At 47.3% G+C, this 22,273-nt stretch overlaps 1 protein-coding gene and 1 pseudogene across 7 annotated transcripts in view; both read left to right on the forward strand.

The window, feature by feature from the left end:
• Positions 1-781: 781 nt before the first annotated feature.
• On the forward strand, positions 782-900 carry LOC133493102 (5S ribosomal RNA; annotated as a pseudogene).
• Positions 901-16,872: 15,972 nt separating this feature from the next.
• Positions 16,873-22,273, forward strand: part of dcaf11 (ddb1 and cul4 associated factor 11) — a 130,745-nt gene continuing 125,344 nt past the window's right edge. For 5 of the 7 annotated variants that reach the window (XR_009792798.1, XR_009792799.1, XR_009792797.1 and 2 more), the window contains exons 1-2: positions 16,873-17,031; positions 22,054-22,267. Coding sequence is in view for 4 of the 7 variants with exons in the window: in XM_061805765.1 (XP_061661749.1) it covers positions 22,068-22,267 (200 nt within the window). In the remaining 3 variants the exon portion in view is untranslated. The remainder of the gene's footprint in view (positions 17,032-22,053; positions 22,268-22,273) is intronic. The other 2 variants (XM_061805762.1, XM_061805764.1) reach the window with 2 other exon arrangements.

The raw sequence follows: 22,273 nt of genomic DNA on the forward strand, positions 1-22,273 counted from the left end.
TTGAAGCTCCCGAATCAACAAGCAAAGTAATGAGCAATGTTCCCTCAAAGCTGCACGGCTGCGCAATTGCGCACTTCTCGCACACAGTGTACAAGAAAACCTATCCGGCGCAGTGAATGCAGTGCAAATGAATTTGATGTATAAAGTTTGTTTCCTGCATCATTTTGCTGTGTAATTCGGTGAGTAACACCTATCCAGCCAATCATACGATACGATGCAAATAAGCAACACAACCAATCACAGCATTGATAGTAGTTGCGCATGTGCTTTGCTATTACACACTCCATAACAATAACAGTGCAATGGAGTTCAGTAATGCTAATGCTAACCCCATATCATGGCGAAACTCGCAGGTAGTGAATGTGATGGTTCAGATTCCCAAACCAAAGTAAAAAAGAACTGTGGTTCTTTTAAGATGGAATGGCTGTTGGAGTATGTGCAAATAGAAGAAAAAGAGGTGAAACTGGGTGAGATCTTTTATTTTTCGAGTGAGTAAAAGTGCTCTGCCTAACATGCAGCGACTTTAAAGTTGTCAATGGAAGCTGGACTACCTCAAGCAACACATTCAGCAGAAAAGTCATTAGAATACTATTGGAATTATATGAAGACTCAAGATGGGAAAAAGGATGGCTACATTATTGCGAGAGAGCGCAAACGACTGTGAGAAAAAGAACTAGCTGTCTCACACACGCACACAAAAATCTGACCTTGAACAAGTTAAATTTCTCTGACAATATTTTACTTGGCATTAAAATGAATGCATCAATGCTGTCAGTTCAACGCTTACGGCCATGCTACACTGAGAACGCCCGATCTCGTCAGATCTCGCAAGCTAAGTGGGTTTGGTCCTGGTTAGTACTTGGATGGGAGACCACCTGGGAATACCAGGTGCTGTGAGCTTCTCTCCCGGTTAAAAGCAGATAGGTTGCGTCAGGAAGCGCATCCGGCGTAAAACTGTGCTAAACAATTATGCGTTCATCTAAGATGACACGCTGTGGCGACCCCTGACGGGACAAGCCTTAAAGAAAAGAAGAATGCTCTCAGTTCAACAAATCCACGATCACATGGAAAAATATGTGAGTATACCAGAAAGCTGGCAAAGCAAAAACTACCCCTTTGAATTTGTGAATTCAATCAATGAGATAGTGCAGAATGAGTCTATGTGTAAGTTTAAAAATGCACCCTGGCATACCCTAATAGTAGACGGGAGCAACAACATAAAAGGACACAAAATTCTAGTCATATATATCAAATTCAAAGAGGAAAATTATTTCAGCTATAAAATTGTGTAAGTTGGCCATATGAGTTATATTAAAAGTAAACTAATGGAAATTGCTGTTGTAATTTGATTCTTTTAATAAAGTTTCTTTTGGCTTGTCCCTTTCGGGGGTCGCCACAGCGTGTCATCTCAGATGAACGCATATATATGTTTAGCACAATTTTTACACCGGATACCTTTCCTGACGCAACCCTTCTCAGGGAGTTGGAGGCCCCAGTGGGATACGAACCCACAACCCCTGGTTTACCAAACCAGTGCTCTAAACACTGAGCCTCAACTTGAGTCTTTCAATAAACCATGAAAGTTTCTATGATAATGTGTGATACTGGTGGTGGCCACAGTGAGCACTTCTGATGTTGCTCATAGTGGTCCTCAGTGTGCTCAGGGATCTTGTCTGTATGCCCAGACAGATGAAAAATTTGAGGGAACATTGGTAATGAGTGCATTATTTACCAGCCAGCTGTGGGAAAGTTCACGTAGGTGGCAGTTTTCAAAAGTGTGTGAATATCTGGTTGTTGCGCTGCAACTTCTTTCTCTAAAGTAATAATCTTATCTTGAATCTCAGTATGTAATGTATCAGGAGCACGCGATTCTTCGTTGCAAAGAGAGTGTGTTGGATACAGGTGTGTCTGTTTATCACCGGTCAACTGCGCTGCTCTGGGGCCTGTCAGGAATTAGTCAGATGCGACACCATGTGAACTGAGCCCTTTTTGTCAGTCAGCAATGGCATCTTGACATCTTTTCGGGCAGTCCCTTTTCCTAATGTCCTTTCTCTCCACAGTAGTAGCAAGTGCCATCATCAAAGTCGTCACTCTCCCGGTTAGCACTGTCATAGCCTCTTCTATGCCCTCCCTCCATATTTTACGTCTCGTCTACCGTGTCCTCAGCTTTGAAATTGTCCTTGAGCGAGTGTTGTCATCGCTAGGTGTGCATTCAGCGATGCCTTTGCCAAATCTTTTTCTTTTGTTATCCTTCTGGTTGCATTCTTTAGTCTCAGCATGTTTGGCATGTTGCATAATTTCCACCAGGCGGTTGTTTGACCAGCCGTTAATTAGGGTGTGAGCCAAGATTTTGGTCATTGGGGAACGTAGACCATCCATCCACAAATTCTGCTTTTGCAACGGACTCGAAGGAACTCTCCTTGCCATCAAAGGTAGCTGGTTTAGGAAGTCCAGAATGGCTTTCACAAATGTCCATGAGGCGGTGCATATACTCAGCTAGTGTCCCCTCTTCTCCTTGCGCACAGGCATGCATCTGTGACAGGTCAGTGCGCAGTGGGAAGTGCATTTCCAACACCTCCCCTATGGCTGTCATTCACACTTCCCATGGTCCATTCGAGTTCCAAGAGGCAGTCCTCGCTTGCAGCTGTTCATACTCCACTTGTTCCACTATCACAGAAATCTTGCCAAAATTCTCCACTCCAGGATGGAATAGAAGAAGTTTGCGGACCTCTCTGACGATGAGCCTCCACTTGTCGGGCTAACTGGAGGAAAGCTTGACGCAGCATTCAGCCACCTTCATTGGGATGTGGCCAGTTTTTTATTGGCTCTTTGGTGTGTGTCCGTCCCCAATGCAGCATGCAGCTGCTCCAATTAGCAGATGCACGCACCTGCGTCTCGTCTTAGTGATTATGGCTCATGTATATATATTGCCACACGTGCGGTCTGGTATTTGCCAGATCATTGGATTCATGTCATGTTCCCGCAACTCTTCATCTATGTCCTTGCTATTCCGTGTACTGAACCCTGCCTCATTCTCAACCTTCCTCTTACGTCCACTGATTCGGTTACTGCTGCCTCATTGGGCTGCCTCCCTGTGTACTGACTGTGGATTGAATAAAGACATCTCTCGAACAGTATCTGGTCTTTTCAGTTGTGTATTTTGGGTTCAGCCTCGTGTTCTGGTCATGACAAAACAATCTGGCCAAATCATGGACCCAGCCGACTCTGATCCGTTGCACAACGCCCTCCAAGTCTAAGGTCGATGTCTCACCGAACACAAATGAATCCTCCAGATGATTGCTCACCGGCTGCAGGACGTAATGACCCGGCTGGAATCTTTGCCCACATCGTCTTCCAGTGGATGCCAGTCCAGATCCGGCAGCTGTCGCGGCAGTCCTCCATAACCCCGAGCCAGCTGCCTCACCGCTCTCCTGTCCGGAGCGGTTTTCAGGGGACTCGAGCAATATCAAGCCTTTCATCACTCAATGTGAGCTGCATTTACATTTGCATTTTTATTCTTCGTTTTGTTTTCCAAAATTAAGGTCAAGTCTCTTCCACCACACAGGCCGTATGATTGCCCAATCGACTTGCTGCCCGGTGCCTTACCTTGAGGGAGACTATTCTCTTTCAGGTCCGGAACACCAAGCGATGAAGGAGTATTTGGAAGAATCGCTGGCGGTGGGACTCATCCGACCCTCATCCTCGCCGCCCGGTGCGGCTTCTTCTTTTGTGAAAAATGGACAAAACCCTTCGGCCCTGCATTGATTACCAAGGACTGAACAGTATTACCTTCAAGAAAAAGTACCCTCTCCCCCTCCACAGCCTTTGAGCTCCACAAGGGGGTCAAAATCTTTACCAAGTTGGACTTGAGATGTGCCTACTACCTGGATAAGATAAGGAGACGAGTGGAAGACTGCATTCAACACGCCCACTGGTTATTACGAATATTTAGTAACGCCCTTTGGACACACTAATGCCCCAGCGGTTTTCCAAAACTATGTCAACGATGTGTTATGTGAATTGCTCAACCGGCATGTCTTTGTGTATTTAGACGACATCCTGATCTTCTCTCCAGATGAAGCAAACCATGTCGAGCACATTCGACCGGTTCAGCAGCAGCTGCTGGGTCACAGTCTGTAAGTCAAAGCAGAGAAATGGAGTTCCACCAAATCTCAGTGTCATTTTTGGGATTCATCTTGCCGGAGGGCAAGGTCCGTGGACCCCCACAAGGTGGAGGCCGTTCTCCACTGCCCACGCCCAGCTCTCATAAGGAGGTTCAGAGATTTATTGGGTTTGCGAACTTGTATAGAAAATTCATTCAGAACTTTAGTGCTGTTGCGGCACTGTTACATGCACTCACTGCAGCCCACAATTCGTTCGAGTGGAACCCAAGTTGCCAGGCGACTTTCTGCAAACTCAAGGCCAACTTTGCCTCCGCTCCGATCCTCAGCTTGCCCGATCCCGACTGACAATTTGTTGTGGCGGTGCATGCGTTAGATTCACGTAGAGGAGCGGTAATATCACAGAAGAGTCAGAACGATGAGAGGATATACTTTACTTGCTTAATTTCCCAAAAATTGACCGCTGCGGAACATAATTACGGTATTGGAGACCTGGAGCTTTTAGTAGCGTTGACAAAATGGAGACACTGGTTGGAGGGGCTCAGGTTCCTTTTGTGATATATACAGATCACAAAAATCTCGAATACCCGAAATCCGCCAAACGACTTAATGCCAGACATGCCAGGTGGGCTCTTTTCGTCATGTGATTCCGCTTTGTGGTGTCCTATCGACTGGGATCAAAGAATGGCAAACCCGATGCTCTGTCGCGAGTTCACGATAGCGAGGAAATAGAATCTGAACCAAAGCCCATCCTCCTCAAAGCATGTTTTGTATCATCGTTTACATGGTAAATAGAAACAGCAGTGAAAGACGCACTTGGGGATTCTCGCAGCTTGGAAGAATGTCCTCAAGGCAAGCTGTTCGTCGTCCCTTCGCTATGGGGTCATGTAATTGACTGGGCCCACACCAACCGCACTGTATATCATCCGGGCATAGCCAAGATGTAGTCCGTGCTAGAACATCGCTTTTGGTCGAATTGTAAGAAAGACATCAGGGAGTACGTCAATGCCTGTACTACGTGCGCCGCACATAAGCCATCCCGGCAGCGCCCCGCTGGGAAGTTACGTCCACTATCCATCCCACATCGTCCATGGTCGCATATCTCGCTAGACTTTGTGACGGTGCTACCAGCATCATGCAGTCACACCGCAGTTCTTACGGTAGTTGACCGATCTTCCAAAATGGCACACTTTATCGCACTACCAAAACTCCCTTGGTGTCCGACGGGTTTGTCCAATTTGTCTCCCATTTCTGGAACAAATTTTGTTCACTCATAGGGGCTACCGTGAGTCTTTCCTCGGAACATGATCCCGAATCCAACGGCCAGACTGAACGTGTAAACCAGGACCTAGAAATAGGGCTCCAATGCCTGGCTTCTCTTGACCCCAGCTCATGAAGTCAACAGTTAAGTTGCGTCGAGTACTCACACAACTCCCTTCCCTCTGGATCCACCAGTATGTCTTCCTTCCATGACGTGCACAGCTATCCACCCTCTCTCTTCCCATCTATAGACTCCGACTCATGGGTGTCATTAGCTTTGGCCACGGTGAGACACTGTAGATGACATGGGAGCGAGCCCATAAGATGCTTCTGCGCAAGGGACGCTCCCATAGGCCGCGGTGGAGTGTAAGAGGGTGACAGTGTGATGGTCTGAGCACTCCTGGTGCTGAAAAGTCTTCTTGTGATTAACATGCATGTGCGTATATTAATGCACATACGCGTATATTTTGTGAACTTCCGGCCAGTCTGTAACGTCCCCATCCATGCTTCAATGTGTGCCATTCGACAACTTGTGGCCGAGTGTTCATGTTCGCTATTGTTATGTGTGTCAAATGTTTCAAGGAGTGCCTATATAAGGATGAGAAAGATGGACAAGGAGGCTTCTTCTCACAGCTGCTCTGGGAAACTACGCTGTTTGGAACACTAACTACATGGACGCTGGCTGGCTGACTTTTGTTTTTGGACTGGCTGGAACTTTCGCTAACTTGGTAACCGAGAGCATTTCATGGACTTCCACACTGGGTACGGGTTAGGTAGAGAGGTTAAATGGCGGCGCGCAGTAATGTGTAGGTAATTCAGCAAAAAATGTGACCTCAGTGAAAACAACCTAAACATTTGCTTGTTTGGGAACACTTGTTCAACACTGGTGACTATTCTGTTCTTGAACTATATAGCTATTTTATCATGTTTGTGTTGTGTTGTGTGTAATATTAAATTGTCAGAAACACAATACAACTGCCTTGTCGCATTTTGCTCATTTGAACAAAGGGGATGTTAGTCTAAATTAACACGTAACACTATGGACGTCTCAGAAAGACGAACACAGCAAACATACATATATGTAAGTGTCTATCTGCCAGGCCCCCTTCCTACTCCCGGATGGTTGACGGGGGTCGTTTCTACACTGTACGCCGGCTCCTATCGACGCGCTGTCGGGGAAGGAGAGTACAGTACCGAGTGGACTGGGAAGGCTACAGCCCCGAGGAGCGGTCTCGGATCCCTTCGCAGTTCGTGGTTGACACCTCTATCATTAGAGACTCCCATGCCTCACATCCTGAGGCTCCTGGGCCGTCTGGGGCCGGCCGTTGGGGGGGAGGAGGTACTGTCATGGGTGTGTCCTTCCATGCCTCGCATCCTGAGGCTCCTGGGCCGTCCGGGGCCAGCCATTGGGGGGGAGGAGGTACTGTCATGGGTGTGTCCATTCCCGATGCGTCGCGCACCTGCTCCAATCAGCAGATGCCCGCACCCGCATCTCGTCTTGGTGATTACGGCTCACGTATATATATTGCCACACGTGGGGTCTGTTCTTTGCCAGATAGTTGGACTCGTGTCACGTTTCCGCAACTCTTCGTCTATGTCCTTGCTATTCCGTGTACCAATCCCTGCCTCGTTCTCGACCTTCCTCTTACGCCCGCTAATTTGGTTACTGTTGCCTCGTTGGACTGCCTGCCCGTGTACCAATTGTGGATTGAATAAAGACACCTCCCAAACTGTATCTGGTCTTGTGAGTCGTGCATTTTGGGTTCAGCCTCGTTATCTTGGTCATGACACTCTTTAATTTCCGGGTACATGGGATGGTACGACACAACATGTTGACCGTTCGGAAAAGGGAATTGGAGGTAAAAAGAGTATCAGATCGAGTGATGAGGCTAAAATTTGGAATTGAGGGTGTTATGTATATCGTGATAAGCGGCTATGCCCCACAGATAGGATGTGAAAGACAAATTTTGGAAGGAACTAGAAGAAGAAATTGTTCTGAGCATCCCAGATAGAGAGAGAGTTGTGATTGGTGCAAATTGCAATGGACATGTTGGTGAAAGAAATGGGGGCGATGAAGAATATAGCATCCAGGAAAAGAACTTTGAGGGACAGATGCTGCTGGACCTTTTAAAAAGAATGGAAATGGCAGTTGTGATCACTTTTATTTCCAGAAGAGGCATGAACATAGAATGACCGAAAGGGGCAGAGGTAGTTGCACGCAGGTAGATTATATTTTGAGCAGACAATGTAATCTGAAGGAGGTTAATGACTGTAAGGTAGTGGTAGGGAGAGTGTAGCTCGACAGCATAGGACGGTGGCTTGTAGGATGACTCTGGTGGTGGGTAGGAAGAAAAAGAAGACAAAGGAAGAATGTTGTGGATTGAATAAAGACATCTCTCAAACTGTACTTGGTCTTGGTGAGTCATGCATTTTGGGTTCAGCCTTGTGTTCTGGTCATAACACTCTTTAATTTACGGGTCCATGTGACGGTACGCCAGGACAGGTTGACCATCCGGAAAAGAGAATTCAATCATTGGCATGCGAAAGTTCTGATCTATCTTGGCCATCTGTCAGGTAAACCAAACCAAACAAGACTGTGATGGAGGTACACAGTATTGATTGGATGACCGCCATATGGAACTGCCTCAGCAGATCTTCTGACACGCCGTGCTTCCTGTGACGCTCTTGAGGTGGTCTAGCACAAGGCGTGCAAAGGACTTCATAAGCACAGATGTCAACCCAACAGACCTGTCGTCATTCAGACCTGAGACTGCTGCTTTTTTGGGGACTTTGATAATGGTGAACAGTTTTTTTCCAAAAGAGGCAAGAACATAGGGTGACCTATAAGAGTAGTGGTAGAAGCAAGCAGGTACAGACGATGTAATCTGAACGAGGTTACTGACTGTAAGGTAGTGGTAGGGAAGAGCGTAGCCAGACAGCATAAGATGGCGGTGTGTAGGATGACTTTGGTGATGGGGAGGAAGATCAAGAAGAAATAGGTAGAGCAGAGAATCATGTGGTGGAAGCTGAGGAAGGAAGAATGTTGTGCGGCCTTTCTGAAAGAGGTGAGACAGGCTCTTGATGGACAGGAGGAGCTCCCGGTATACTGGAATATTACAGCGAAGGTGATCAGAGAGACAAACAGGAGAGTACTTGGTGTGTCTTCTGGTGGAAAAGGGGAGAAGGAGACGAGTGGGTGAAATCCCAAAATACAGAAAGTCATACAAGGAAAGAGATTAGCAAAGAAGTGGGACAGTGAGACGACTGAGTAGAGGCGAAAGGAATACATTGAGATGCGACATAGGGCAAAGGTAGAGGTAGCGAATGCTAAACAAGAGGCACATGACGACATGTACACCAGGTTAGACACAAAAGGAGAAAAGGATCTCTACAGGTTGGCAAGACAGAGGGAGGAGATGGGAACAGATAAGAATTATTCAGGATAGAGATGGAAATGTGTTGATTGGTGCCAGAACTGTGCGAAATAGATGGAAAGAATACTTTGAGAAATTGATGAATGAAGAAAATGAAAGAGAAGAAGAATAAAGAGGCAAGTGTAAAGGACAGGAAGTGGCAATGATTAGTAAGGGGGAAGCTAGAAAGGCACGAAAGAGGATGAAAAATGGAAAGGCAGTTGATCCTGATGACATACCTGTGGAGCTATGGAAGCAATTTGGGGAAGTGGCTGTGAAGTTTTTGACCGACATATTGAACAGAATACGACCGGGCGAGAAGATGCCTGAAGAATCGGGGAAAAGTGTGCTAGTTCCCATTTTTAAGAACAATGGCGAGTTGCAGAGCTGTGGGAACTATAGAGGAATAAAGATGATGAGCCGCACAATGAAGTTATGGGAAAGAGTAGTGGAGGCTAGACTCAGGACAGAAGTAAGTATCTGCGAGCAACAGTATGGTTTCATGCCAAGAAAGAGTACCACAGATGCATTATTTGCCTTGAGGATGTTAGTGGAAAAGTACAGAGAAGGTCAGAAGGAGCTACATCGTGTCTTTGTGGATCTAGAGAAAGCCGATGACAGAGTACCAAGAGAGGAACTGCATGGGTAAGTCTGGTGTGGCAGAGAAGTATGTTAAAATAGTACAGGACATGTATGATGGCAGCAGAACAATGGTGAGGTGTGCCTTAGGTGTGACAGAGGAATTTAAGGTGGAGGTGCGACTGCATCAGGGATCAGCTCTGAGCCCCTTCCTGTTTGCAGTGGTAATGGATAGGCTGACAGATTAGGTTAAGAGGAATGAAGATTAGACGAGGTAAAACAGAATATACGTGCGTGAATGAGAGTGGTGGAGGGGGAAGAGTGAGGCTCCAGGGAGAAGTGATAGCGAGGGTGGATGACTTCAAATACTTGGGATCAACAATACAGAGTGATGGTGGAACCAGAAGCAGGAATTAAGATGTAGAGGTTCTCGCTTGAAGTGAGCAGTTTTGATAGGATTAGAAAAAAAGCTCATGAGAGGTACAGCCAAAGTTGGATGTTTTGGAGACAAGGTTCGAGAAACTAGACTTCGATGGTTTGGCCATGTCCAGAGGCGAGAGAGTGAGTCTATTGGTAGAAGGGTGCTGAGGATGGACCTGCCAGGCAATAGAGCAAGACCAAAGAGAAGTTTGATGGATGTTGTGAGGGAATACTTGAGGGCAGTTAGTGTTAGAGAGGAAGATGCAGGAGATAGGCTTAGATGGAAAAATGACACACTGTGGCGACCCCTAACGGGACAAGCCGAAAGGAAAAAAAGAAGAGTGTTATTTTCCTTCGTCTGACATTTTACATGCTGCTTATATTTGGAGAGTTTGTGGTTAAGTTTGGTTGTGTTAAATCTGACATACGCTATAACATCCATCCATTTTCTTAGCTGCTTATCCTCATGTCAGGTTCACCAATCAGACATTCATTAAACAGGACAAAAAAGGAAGCAAAGACGCCAGTTCAAGTCTCGCGAGGAGAGAGGAGAGGAACTGTCTCATACAATTCACCACTGGACTCTCTGATTATCCTCTCCTCAGCACCTCTATTTATTTAGTTTTAAGACGCCCCTTATTTACATGGATATTACAAAAAGGAGACGACAAGCAAAACAGTTGGAAACAAAGTGCACATGTTTGTTCATGTGCGTGTGCATGTGTGGAAGATTGCTGAATACATGTGTGGTCATCATTTCTTTAACAGGCAGCAGTTCTAACAGGTCTGATGATTAGATGTTTTTGTTCTTGCTATCTTCTGCTAGGAGGCTGCCACGTTATCTAGAGCAGAGCAAAGCATTAAATTATTGGAAGCAGATGTATGATAATTATGATAACAATTATTCCTACACCTCACAAGGGTTGCGGGGAGTGCTGGATCCTATTTCAACTGTCAAAGGGCAGTAGGCGGGGTACACCCTGAACTGGTTGCCAGCCAATCGCAGGGCACATAGAGACAAACAGCCGCACTCACAATCGCACCTAAGGGCAATTTAGAGTGTCCAATTAATGTTTCATATTTTGGGGATGTGGGACAAAAACAGAGTGCCCGGAGAAAACCCACGCAGGCACAGGGAGAACATGCAAACTCCACACAGGCGGGTCCGGGACTGAACCCGGGGCCTCAGATCTCTGAGGCCAATGCTTTTCAACTGCTCCACCGTGCCGCCATCCGTTGTCAAATTGAAACTTCAAAATATGCCACATGCTTTCAAGGAGCGATAGGTCTAGACTGCAGGTGGGTGGGTCTAGTACCCCTAGTCCATTACTTGAAGCCATGCGTTGTAAGACATGTAGAATATGGTTTGGCATTCTCTTTCCGAACTAAGCAGGGCCGTGCATGAAAAGGACATTGCTTGGATGGCAGCATCCAGTGGTGTTCAAAATAATAGCAGATTGTGACTAAACAGATTAATCACATTTTCAGTATATTTTTTAGATTTTTTACTTCAGGGTGTAACCTGCCTCCTGCCTGTTGACAGCTGGGATAAGCTCCAGCACTCCTGCGACCCTCGTGAGGATACGCGGCTAAGAAAATGGATGGATGGATTAAGCAACGGAGATCCCAGACGGTTGAATGGCTGAAGGTGTTCATCAAGGAAGAATGGGAAAGAATTCCACCAAGAATGCACACAATTAGTATTCTCAGTTCCCCAAAATTTGGTGAATATCGTTAAAAGAATAAGGTGATTAACACAGTGGAAACATGACCCCTGTCCCAGCTTTTTTGCAACGCGTTCCAACCATAAAATTCCAAGTTCATGATTATTTGGTAAAAACAATGTTTATCAGTTAGATGGGATCATTAAGTGTCTCGTCTTTGTAGTGTAATCAATTTAATATCGGTTGAACATGATTTGAAAATTATTGTATTGTGTTTTTAATTATTTAATCCAACATCACAACTTCATTGGAAATGGGGTTGTAATAGGAATTATTATTACTAACCATTCATCCAACCATACATATTCTACACCTCCTATCCGACCTAGGGTCATGGCTATGATGGAGCCTATCCCAGCGAAAGGCAGGGAGGCAGGAGGTGAGGTTCATCCTGAACTGGTTTCCAGCGAATCATTGGATACATACAAAACAAAAAGTATTCCCACTCAGATTCATACCTATGTAGAATTTAGAGTCTTCAATTTTACTTACAGTTCAGGAGGGAAAAAAAAACACAAGCTTGGAGAAATCATGAAAACCCCACACAGGCGAGGCTGGAACCTGAGTTTTCTGGACTGTGAGAGGATGTGCAAATTTATTTATTTATTTGTTAGTTTATTTCTATCATCATCATTATGTTTATTATTGTTTATTATTATTTTTTTTTACAGCAAAACGATACAAAGGAATAGAATATAAATAATAATTAGCATGTCTAAAGTTACCGTGTGACTGACTGACGACCAATTCCGCGTGTAGTCCGCCTTTTGCCCGAAATTTCCTGGGTTAGGATCTGGCACTCCCGCGACCCTTATGAGGATATACGGCTTGGAAAATTTGTGTTTCACGTCATTATATACAACACAATATATTGTAGCGCCGGAGAAAAGGAGTCGGAGGCGGAGTGTCGGACACAGAAACAGAACTTGCTTTATTGTTCGACATCACCAAACTACTCGCATAACGGCGGGAACTCTGTTAACCTTTGCTCCGGAAGCGCAACAACAAAAACAGTCTGTGCGGAACCCCGCACCCCAACTCGAGGTCCCGCGGGTGAATTATGTAAACACCACACAAGCCCCCCCAGAATTCACCCATAGTCAAAATCCTTGTGCCGTGGAGGGATGATGACCCGACCCCGGCGAGTGTGCACTGTAGGGGCCGATGGGGGCGGGGCCGCACTGTCCATTGAGTCACGGGACAAGGGCTCAGGCGGGGTCAAGGGTACCCCGGCGGGCGCAGGGGCACAGGGCAAAGGGGGACGACCCCGGCGCGGGGGGAGGGCCAACCCCAAAGGCTGGGCAATGTCCAGGTGCGCGGGTTTGACCCTGTCCACGGAAACAGTCTCGGGTCTGCCGCCAATGTCCACGAGCAGGCTCTTATCCCCATGCTCCAGGACCCTGAACGGCCCGTCGTATGGGGGGCGGAGAGGTCCACGGTGGGCGTCATGACGAACAAACACAAAATCCGCAGAGCGCAGCCGGGCAGCTGGGGTGCCATGTTGCGACGTGGGAACTGGCGCAAACCCTTTTGCGGCCTCCAGCAGGGAGGACCGTTGCCTGGCTGCGGACCAGGGCGCTGTGGCGTCCGGGATGAATTCGCCGGGGACCCGCAGTGGCTGGCCGTAGACGAGTTCGGCGGATGAGGACAACAGGTCCTCCTTGGGGGCGCACCTGAGGCCGAGCATGACCCACGGGAGCTTATCCAACCAGTTGCCGTCCGTCAAGCCGGCACGCAGGGCTGCTTTCATGGAGCGGTGGAACCGCTCGCAAAGACCGTTCGCCTGGGGGTGATAGGCGGTAGTGCGGTGCAGCTTGACCCCCAAACTCTCAGCGACTGCGTTCCAGAGTTCAGAGGTAAACTGAGGGCCACGATCTGAAGAAAGGTCGCAGGGTGTCCCGAAGCGTGCAACCCACGTGCCGATGAACGCCCGGGCCACGTCTGACGACGTTGTCGAGGAGAGGGGAACGGCTTCGGGCCAGCGGGTCGTCCTGTCCACCATGGTGAGCAAGTAGGTGAATCCGTGCGAGGGAGGAAGTGGACCTACCAAGTCAACGTTGACGTGGTCAAACCTCCTCTCGGGGACAGCAAAGGGCTCCAAGGGGGCTTTTGTGTGGCGATGCACCTTAGCCACGCACGAGTCGACCCAGGCCTGCACATCTTTCTTGAGACCGCGCCACACGAACTTCTGGGCCACCAGCCTCACGGATGGTTTCCTTCCGGGGTGGGAGAGGTTGTGGACCGCCTCGAAAACAGCTCTTCGCCAGTTTGCAGGGACCAGCGGCCGAGGCTGGTCAGCCGAGAGGTCGCACAGCAACCTGACGCCCGAGTCACCAACCGCGACTTCCTCCAGGCGCAAACCCGTGTCAGAAGTCTTGAGGGCCTGCACCCCGTGGTCCGAGGCCTGGTCTGCGCTCATGCGGGAGTAGTCGAGACCCAGATGCACAGTGCCGACGATCGCCCTGGAGAGGCAGTCCGCGACCACATTGGATTTGCCGGCGATGTGTTGGATGTCCGTAGTGTACTCAGAGATGAACGACAGTTGGCGTTGCTGGCGGGCGGACCACGGCTCGGCCACCTTGGACATGGCGAAAGTGAGGGGTTTATGGTCCACATATGCCGTGAACTCACGGCCTTCCAATAGGGAGCGGAAGTGGCGGATCGCCAGCCAGAGGCCGAGGAGCTCTCTATCGAACGTGCTGTATTTGCGCTCCCTGGGGACCAGCTGACGGCTGAAAAAGGCAAGCGGTTGCCAGGCGCCGCCGACCCACTGTTCGAATACGGCTCCAACAGCGTAGTCCGATGCATCGGTAGTGAGAGCGACAGGGGCCCCGTGGGTCGGGTGAGCCAGCATAGCGGCACGACTCAGTGCGGCCTTCGTAGCCTCGAAGGCTTCCATCCTCTCGGCCGTCCATTCAACGTCCCGGTTGGGGGCCTTGTCTTTAAGAGCCTCATAGAGCGGGCGCATGATGTGGGCCGCCCGGCGGATGAACCGGTGGTAGAAAGTCACCATCCCCAGGAACTCCCGGAGGCCCCGAGCCGACCGAGGTCGGGGAAAAGCGGAGACGGCCTCCACCTTTGCCGGAAGGGGGGCGGCGCCGTTCTTGTCTATGAGGTGCCCGAGGAACTGGATAGAGGGCACCCCGAAAACACACTTTGCCGGGTTGATGATCAGGCCATGCTGCTCAAGTCTTGCGAAGAGGTCGCGGAGGTGCATCAGATGTTCATCCTCCGAGGAGCTGGCGACGAGGATGTCATCCAAATAGACGAACACAAATGGCAAGTCCCTGAGCACAGAATCCATTAAACGCTGGAAAGATTGTGCCGCGTTTTTAAGACCAAACGGCATCCTCAGAAACTCGAACAGTCCAAACGGAGTGATTACAGCTGTCTTGGGAACGTCTGAGGGGTGCACGGGAACCTGGTGATACCCGCGCACCAGGTCGACCTTGGAGAACAAGATTTTGCCTGCCAGGTGGGCTGAGAAGTCCTGAATGTGTGGAACAGGGTAGCGGTCGGGCGTAGTGGCGTCGTTAAGGCGGCGGTAGTCACCACACGGTCGCCACCCACCACTCGGTTTAGGGACGATGTGTAGTGGCGAGGCCCACGGGCTATCCGAGCAGCGGACGATGCCCAGACGCTCCATGTTGGCAAACTCGGACTTAGCGACTGCTAGCTTCTCGGGATCAAGCCGTCGGGCCCTCGCGTGGATCGGGGGGCCCTTGGTCTCAATGTGGTGCTCGACCCCATGTTTAGTCGTGGCAGAGGAGAAAGTGGGCCGTGTCAAGGCAGGGAACTCACCAAGGAGGAGTAGGTACTTGGTGCCGTCCGATAGCGAACTGGAGAGACCACCATAAGTCGCCTCATTGCGGACGCAGGCGACCGTGGAAAAAGTCAGTGCATCCACCAGACGGCCCCTCTTAACATCCACCAGCAGCCCGTGGGCACAAAAAAAATCAGCGCCGAGGAGAGGGAATGAGACATCCGCAGTGACAAAGTCTCATGTGAAGCGCTGACTCCCGAAACACAAGTCCACAGTCCTCATGCCATAAGAGCGGATAGGGGAGCCATTAGCGGACAGTAGGGGTGGCCCATGAGTCCCGCCAGCGGCGTCCTCCGCAGTGGCCGTCAGGACGCTCCTCTGGGCGCCGGTGTCACAAAGGAATTTGCGCCCGGAAAGGTTGTCCTTGACGAACAGCAGCCGGCTCTTCGCGCCCACGCTCACGGCCGCTGCGAAGCGTGGGCTTTGGCGTTTCCCGACGCGTCGTAGTTGCAAGGGGCGCGGCACCTCTTCGCTTTCGCACCGAAACGGGCATGGAAGTAGCACAAGCCTGTGCCAGCACGGCCGTCGGTGCCGAAGGGGCCCCTGCTGGATGCCACCCCCGCGCCCGAAGGTGAGTAACTGCGCGTCGCGGCCAGCGTCTCAGGGGAGAAGCGCTGGGTTGCCAGGAAGAAGAAAACGGTCGGCCTCCTCGGCCAGGGCCCGGGGCTCAGTGATAGTACTGTTCGCGAGCGCCGTCTGAACATGCGGTGGCATTTGCCTGAGAAACAGTTCCATGAAAATGAAATTGGGCTCTTCCGTGCCCAGCAGGTTTAGCATCATTTCCATGAGTTCGGAAGGTTTGCTGTCCCCCAGTCCATTAATAGCCAACAGACGTCGGGCACGTTCCGGCCGTGAAAGTTCAAAAACCTTGAGAAGGTGAGCCTTGATCCCAGCATACTTATCTCGGGCCGGGGGAGAGGTGATGAAGTTCACTGCTCTGGCCGCCGTTGAGCTCCCGAGTGCTGAGACAACGTGGTAGTAACGCGTGGAATCATCTGAGATCCCGCGGAGGGCGAACTGAGCCTCCGTCTGTGAGAACCACGCTGCCGCGGACGTCTCCCAAAACTCCGGCAATTTGAGGATGGCGGTTGCCATGTTCGTTTCAGTCTCGAAAACGCCGGGACTGACGTCGGGGTCACCAGTGTAGCGCCGGAGAAAAGGAGTCGGAGGCGGAGTGTCGGACACAGAAACAGAACTTGCTTTATTGTTCGACATCACCAAACTACTCGCATAACGGCGGGAACTCTGTTAACCTTTGCTCCGGAAGCGCAACAACAAAAACAGTCCGTGCGGAACCCCGCACCCCAACTCGAGGTCCCGCGGGTGAATTATGTAAACACCACAATATAACGCAATTATTCCTGAATGATTCCACTCAAACTTGAATTGAGAGAAAGTGAACTATTCAAGAAATATTATTACTGAATACAGTATAATACTGAGTATTACGGCATTGCATTGTATTTAATCCTCACTGGGTTGCCAGTGACGTCCTACGTTTGGGCAGAGACACAGTTTTGTAAACAACATGGCGAATTACCGAGTGGACGACAGATGAAGCACCGTGCGGTCTGACTTTGGGATTATTTATCATAAAGCACAAGGCGTTTTATGTTTGTATTCAACCGAAGTAACAGAAGAGCTCTAGGAACCACAGAACGTCGTCAAGGAGACCGTTTGACAACCAAACGGTAACGTGGACGTCAAAGTCGTTAGCGTTCAGCTAGTTTACGAGAATATTGGCTCACGTAGCTTGAGCGCGCTAAATAAACAGGATAATGCTTTTTCCTAGATTTATGTTTTTGTAACATTTCAAATGAATAGATGACTCTGCAACCAATTTGTTGGTCACGTTGAAGTTATATATCTACAGTGTATTGGACTACTGGAGTCAAGTTGTTTGTATTTTTACATTGTTTTATGTTTGTTTGCAGGTAAGTCACTGTTAGTTTATGTTCAAGGCATGATTGAAATAGCAGGCTGGTTTACCTGTTTCCAGTCTGGTTATTTCATTTATCGCTAAAAAATTCAGTTTAAAAATGTTTCCCTTGAAATTGTTGACCCAGATCAGGGGAAGTTTTTTTTTTAATGTAATATAAATTAAAGTGTTCATGTTAAAGTAAAATAAAAAATTTCCCCACTAGGTGTTCTATGCTTACCCTGGGTGTTTTATTTGTTCATAGACAACGAAAAAAAAAAAAAAATACCCTGTCAATTATTGCCCTGTCAGGTTAAGAATGGATCCTAATAAATTGTTCACTTATACTTTGCGGTGTAATTTATGGTTTGTTTTGATGCACTTTAAAGTTGATCACGTTAGATTGTTCACCCTGACCCAATCAGTTTGGAATTCATAAAAAGATGGACTGCATCCCAAATGCACCTAAGCTACTTGGACAATGTACTGGGTTACTTTACATAAACATGTGGACAAAATTGTTGGTACCCCTCTCTAAATGAAAGACAAACCCATAGTGGTCACAGAAATAACTTGAATCTGGCACAAATAATATACAACCAAGTTAATGAAAATCAACCAAGTAAACTGAGACATTGTTTTTGGATCTTGGTTCACCAGAGTTTATATATATATATATATATATATATATATATATATATATATATATATATAAACCAATAATGAAATAGCCCTTGAATGCAGCCCGATGTGGACACAAGCCAGTGCAATCTGTAGGCCTGTCCCAAGCCTGCATAAATGCCAAACAAATATGAGCGTTCATCTAAAGAATACTATACCAGATAGGTCGTGGCCTGGGTTCACAATGCGTGCCCCTGGCAATGCGTCGGTGGAAATTCAGCTAGTGTGGGTTGAAGACAAAGAAAATGAGGAATGCGGATTCGTCGGCAGAAGAAGAGGAACGCCTGCAACTGAGTGTAGGAACTTTGAATGGTGGGACGATGACAGGAAAAGCTCAGGAGTTGGTGAACATGATGATTAGGAGAAAGGGTGATATATTGTGCATCCAAGAGAGCAGGTGGAAAGGTAGTAGGCTCGAAATTTAGGAACTAGGAGGGTTTAAATTATTTGACTATGGAGTAGATGGGAAGAGAAATGGAGTAGAGGCGTTATTTTAAAAGAAGAGCTGGCTAAGAATGTCTTGGAGGTGAAAAGAGTATCAGATCGAATGATGAGGCTAAAATTTAAAATTGAGGGTGTTATGTATATCGTGATAAGCGGCTAAGCCCCACAGATAGGATGTGACCCACAGTTGAAAGAGAAATTTTGGAAGGAACTAGATGAAATAGTTCGGAGAATCCCAGATAGAGAGTTGTGATTGGTGCAGATTCCAATGGACATGTTGGTGAAGGAAACAGGGGTGACGAAGAAATGTTTGGTATGTACGGGCATCCAAGAAAGGAACTTTGAGAGACATGCTGGTGGACTTTGCAAAAAGGATGGAGATGGCTGTCGTGAACACTTATTTCCAGAAGAGGGAGGAACATATAGTGACCTACAAGAGCGGAGGTCAAAGCACGCAGGTGGATTATATTTCGTGCAGGCGATGTAATCTGAAGGAGGTTACTGACTGTAAAGTAGTGGTAGGGGAGAGTGTAGCTCGACAGCATAAGATGGTGGTGTGTAGAATGACTCTGGTGGTGGGAAGGAAGATTAAGAAGACAAAGGTAGAGCAGAGAACCATGTGGTGGAAGTTGAGAAAGGAAGAATGATGTGCGGCTTTTCAGAAAGAGGTGAGACAGGCTCTCGATGGACAGCAGAGGCTCCCAGAAGACTGGACTACGACAGCCAAAGTAATCAGAAAGACAGGCAAGAGAGTACTTGGTGTGTCTTCTGGTAGAGAAGCGGAGAAGGAAACTTGGAAGAGAAGAGGCAAGTGTGAAGGACCAAGAAGTGGCAATGATTAGTAAGGGGGAAGTTAGAAAGGCACTACAAAGGATGAAAAATGGAAAGGCAGTTGGTCCTGATGACATATCGGTGGATATATGGAAGCAATTTGGAGAGATGGCTGTGGAATTTTTGACCAACTTATTCAACAGAATACTAGCCAGCGAAAAGATGCCTGAAGAATGGAAGAAACGTGTACTGGTTCCCATTTTTAAGAACAAAGGCGATGTTCAGAGCTGTGGGAATTATAGAGGAATAAAGTTGATGAGCCAAACAATGAAGTTATGGGAAAGACTAGTGGTGGCTAGATTCAGGACAGAAGTAAGTATCTGCGAGCAACAGTATGGTTTCATGCCAAGAAAAAGTACCACAGATGCATTATTCGCCTTGAGGATGCTCGTGGTAAAGTACAGAGAAGGTCAGAAGGAGCTACATTGTGTCTTTGTGGATCTAGAGAAAGCCTATGACAGAGTACCCAGAGAGGAACTGTGGTACTACATGCGTAAGTCTGGTGTGGCAGAGAAATATCTTAGAATAATACAGGACATGTATGATGGCAGCAGAACAATGGTGAGGTGGGCCGTTGGTGTGTCAGAAGAACTTAAGGTGGAGGTGCGACTGCATCAGGGATCAGCTCTGAGCCCCTTCCTGTTTGCAGTAGTAATGGATAGGCTGACAGATGAGGTTGGACTGGAATCCCCTTGGACCATGATTTTCGCAGATGATATTGTGATTATGCAGTGAAAGCAGGGAGCAGGCGGAGGAACAATTAGAAAGATGGGGACATGCACTGGAAAGGAGAGGAATGAAGATTAACTGAAATAAAACAGAATATATGTGCGTGAATGAGAGGGGCGGAGGAGAAAGCGTGAAGTTCCAGGGAGGAGAGATAGCGAGGGTGGACGACTTCAAATACTTGGGGTCAACAATACAGAGCAATGGTGGGTGTGGTAAGGAAGTGAAGAAACGGGTCCAAGCAGGTTGGAACAGCTGGCGGTGGTATGTTATGTGACAAGAAGAGTCTCTGCTAGGATAAAGGGCAAAGTTTATAAAGCACAGTGGTGAAGCCAGGCATGACGTACGAATTAGTGACGGTGGTACTGAAGAAACAACAGGAAGCAGAACTGGAGGTAGCTAAAATGAAGATGTTGAGGTTGTTACTCGGAGTGAGCAGGTTGGATTGTATTAGAAATTAGCTCATTAGAGGGACAGCCAAAGTTTGATATTTTGGAGACGAGGTTCGATAGAGCAGACTTCGATGGTTTGGACATGTTCAGAGGTGAGAGAGTGAGTGTATTGGTAGAAGGGTGCTGAGGATGAAGCTGCCACGGAAAAGAGCGAGAGGAAGACCAAAGAAAAGGTTGATGGATGTGGTGAGGGAAGACATGATGGCAGCTGGGGTTAGAGAGGAAGATGCAGGATATAGGCTAAGATGGAAAATGATGACATGCTATGGCGACCCCTAACAGGACAAGCCGAAAGGAAAAGAAGAATATACATTAAAGGCACCTGATTATACTATAAGTATTACTAGATCTTTATCTAAGATAGTGAGCAATGTGGTTGAGTGTATCCGTACAACGCGACGTAACAAGTTTGAGACTTAAACGTTAATAGTAATTACTCCAGATCAACGTCTTTAACATGTTTTGCTGTACTATGTAGAAGTTCTAGGATATATTTTCGTGTATATTCTATATCTATACTATAATATGTATAATGTGGGGAAAAGGACAATTTTAGATGTCTTTTTACTGAATAGTTCACTTAATTCATTTGTCTTGAGATAAGATGGCATATTTTAATGATAAATGTGATTTTGTGCTATGCAGTGATCAGGGGTTGGGGGGCAAAAACATGCCCTTGGGGAACTTGTGCCCAATTTTTTTTTTTTTGGTCAGGACTTTCAATTTGACTTTAAATTTTTGTTTGAATTTTGCTCACAGATATCGCCAGAATGCACCATAGCCATCCATTTTTTTCAAAAATTTCCCAGGGGGGATGTGCTCATATTCAGATTTTCAAGAATTTTCACCTAACCCTAATCCTGGATGCCGTAATTACCCATCACTCTTCATCACCCATTTCGTTCACCAACATGAACATTACAATCTGCACCAATCACAACTTTCTCTGTGTCTGTGATGTTCAGAACTACTTCATCTTGTTCTTTACAGAATTCTCTTTCAACTCTTGGTCACATCCTATCCCTTATGAGGATAAGTGGCTTGGGTAATGGATGGATGACTGTACGTTGATGTTGGGTTGGGATTGAAGTGCTTGGTAAAAAGATCTGAATTTTTTTTTTCCCCATAAAAACTTTTCGAAAACATATAGAAACTATTCAAGCCTAAAGAAGATGAGGCCAGGAACCAAAAAATAGGTTTTACGGTTCGCCTGCGATGGTCACTTGGTTTCACCATGAACCCTTCTGCAATACTGTGAGTCATTGCGATACCTTGAGCTTTCTCACGATATTCCAGTTACTACCATACTGTGCTCAGACTGAAATGTGACAAATAGTCAATTATCCATGATAATGTGATGAGATGCACTGTATAAATATACAGTGGGTATGGAAAGTATTGGCACCCCCTGAAATTAATATTTCAGCCATTTGCTAAATAAGTTAATTTTTTCCTCATTATGTTTATCACAGTTGTAGATGATCAAATTGATTGTAATTTAAAAAAAATATTATTTTTGTGACCGTGGCTGTTTGGAAAATGAATTTCAGCCCTCTGTATGTTCCACTAACAGTATATTGAGGACTAACATTAATATGCTACCTTATCTTGGAAATCTTGTACCTTAGATGTCATGTTAATTTCAACTTTCTTCGGATCAGGCGCTCTTCAGTCTATGGGCTCACAGTCCAGTTCTGGGATGTCTGGTCGAAGGAGCTCTACCAGTGGCAACCCAATTGATGAGTCTGAATTAGAAGAGCAAAACCTGAGCAGCAATAGCAGCAGCAACGGAAGCAGCAGGCAACAAAGAGAGACAGTGTCAGCATCAGAAGAAGACGTCGACTTAGCTGAAGTCCTGGCTTACCTACTGAGGAGGTGAAT

This window comes from Syngnathoides biaculeatus, chromosome 19 (assembly GCF_019802595.1).
Source record: "Syngnathoides biaculeatus isolate LvHL_M chromosome 19, ASM1980259v1, whole genome shotgun sequence".
NCBI classification, from domain to species: domain Eukaryota; kingdom Metazoa; phylum Chordata; class Actinopteri; order Syngnathiformes; family Syngnathidae; genus Syngnathoides; species Syngnathoides biaculeatus.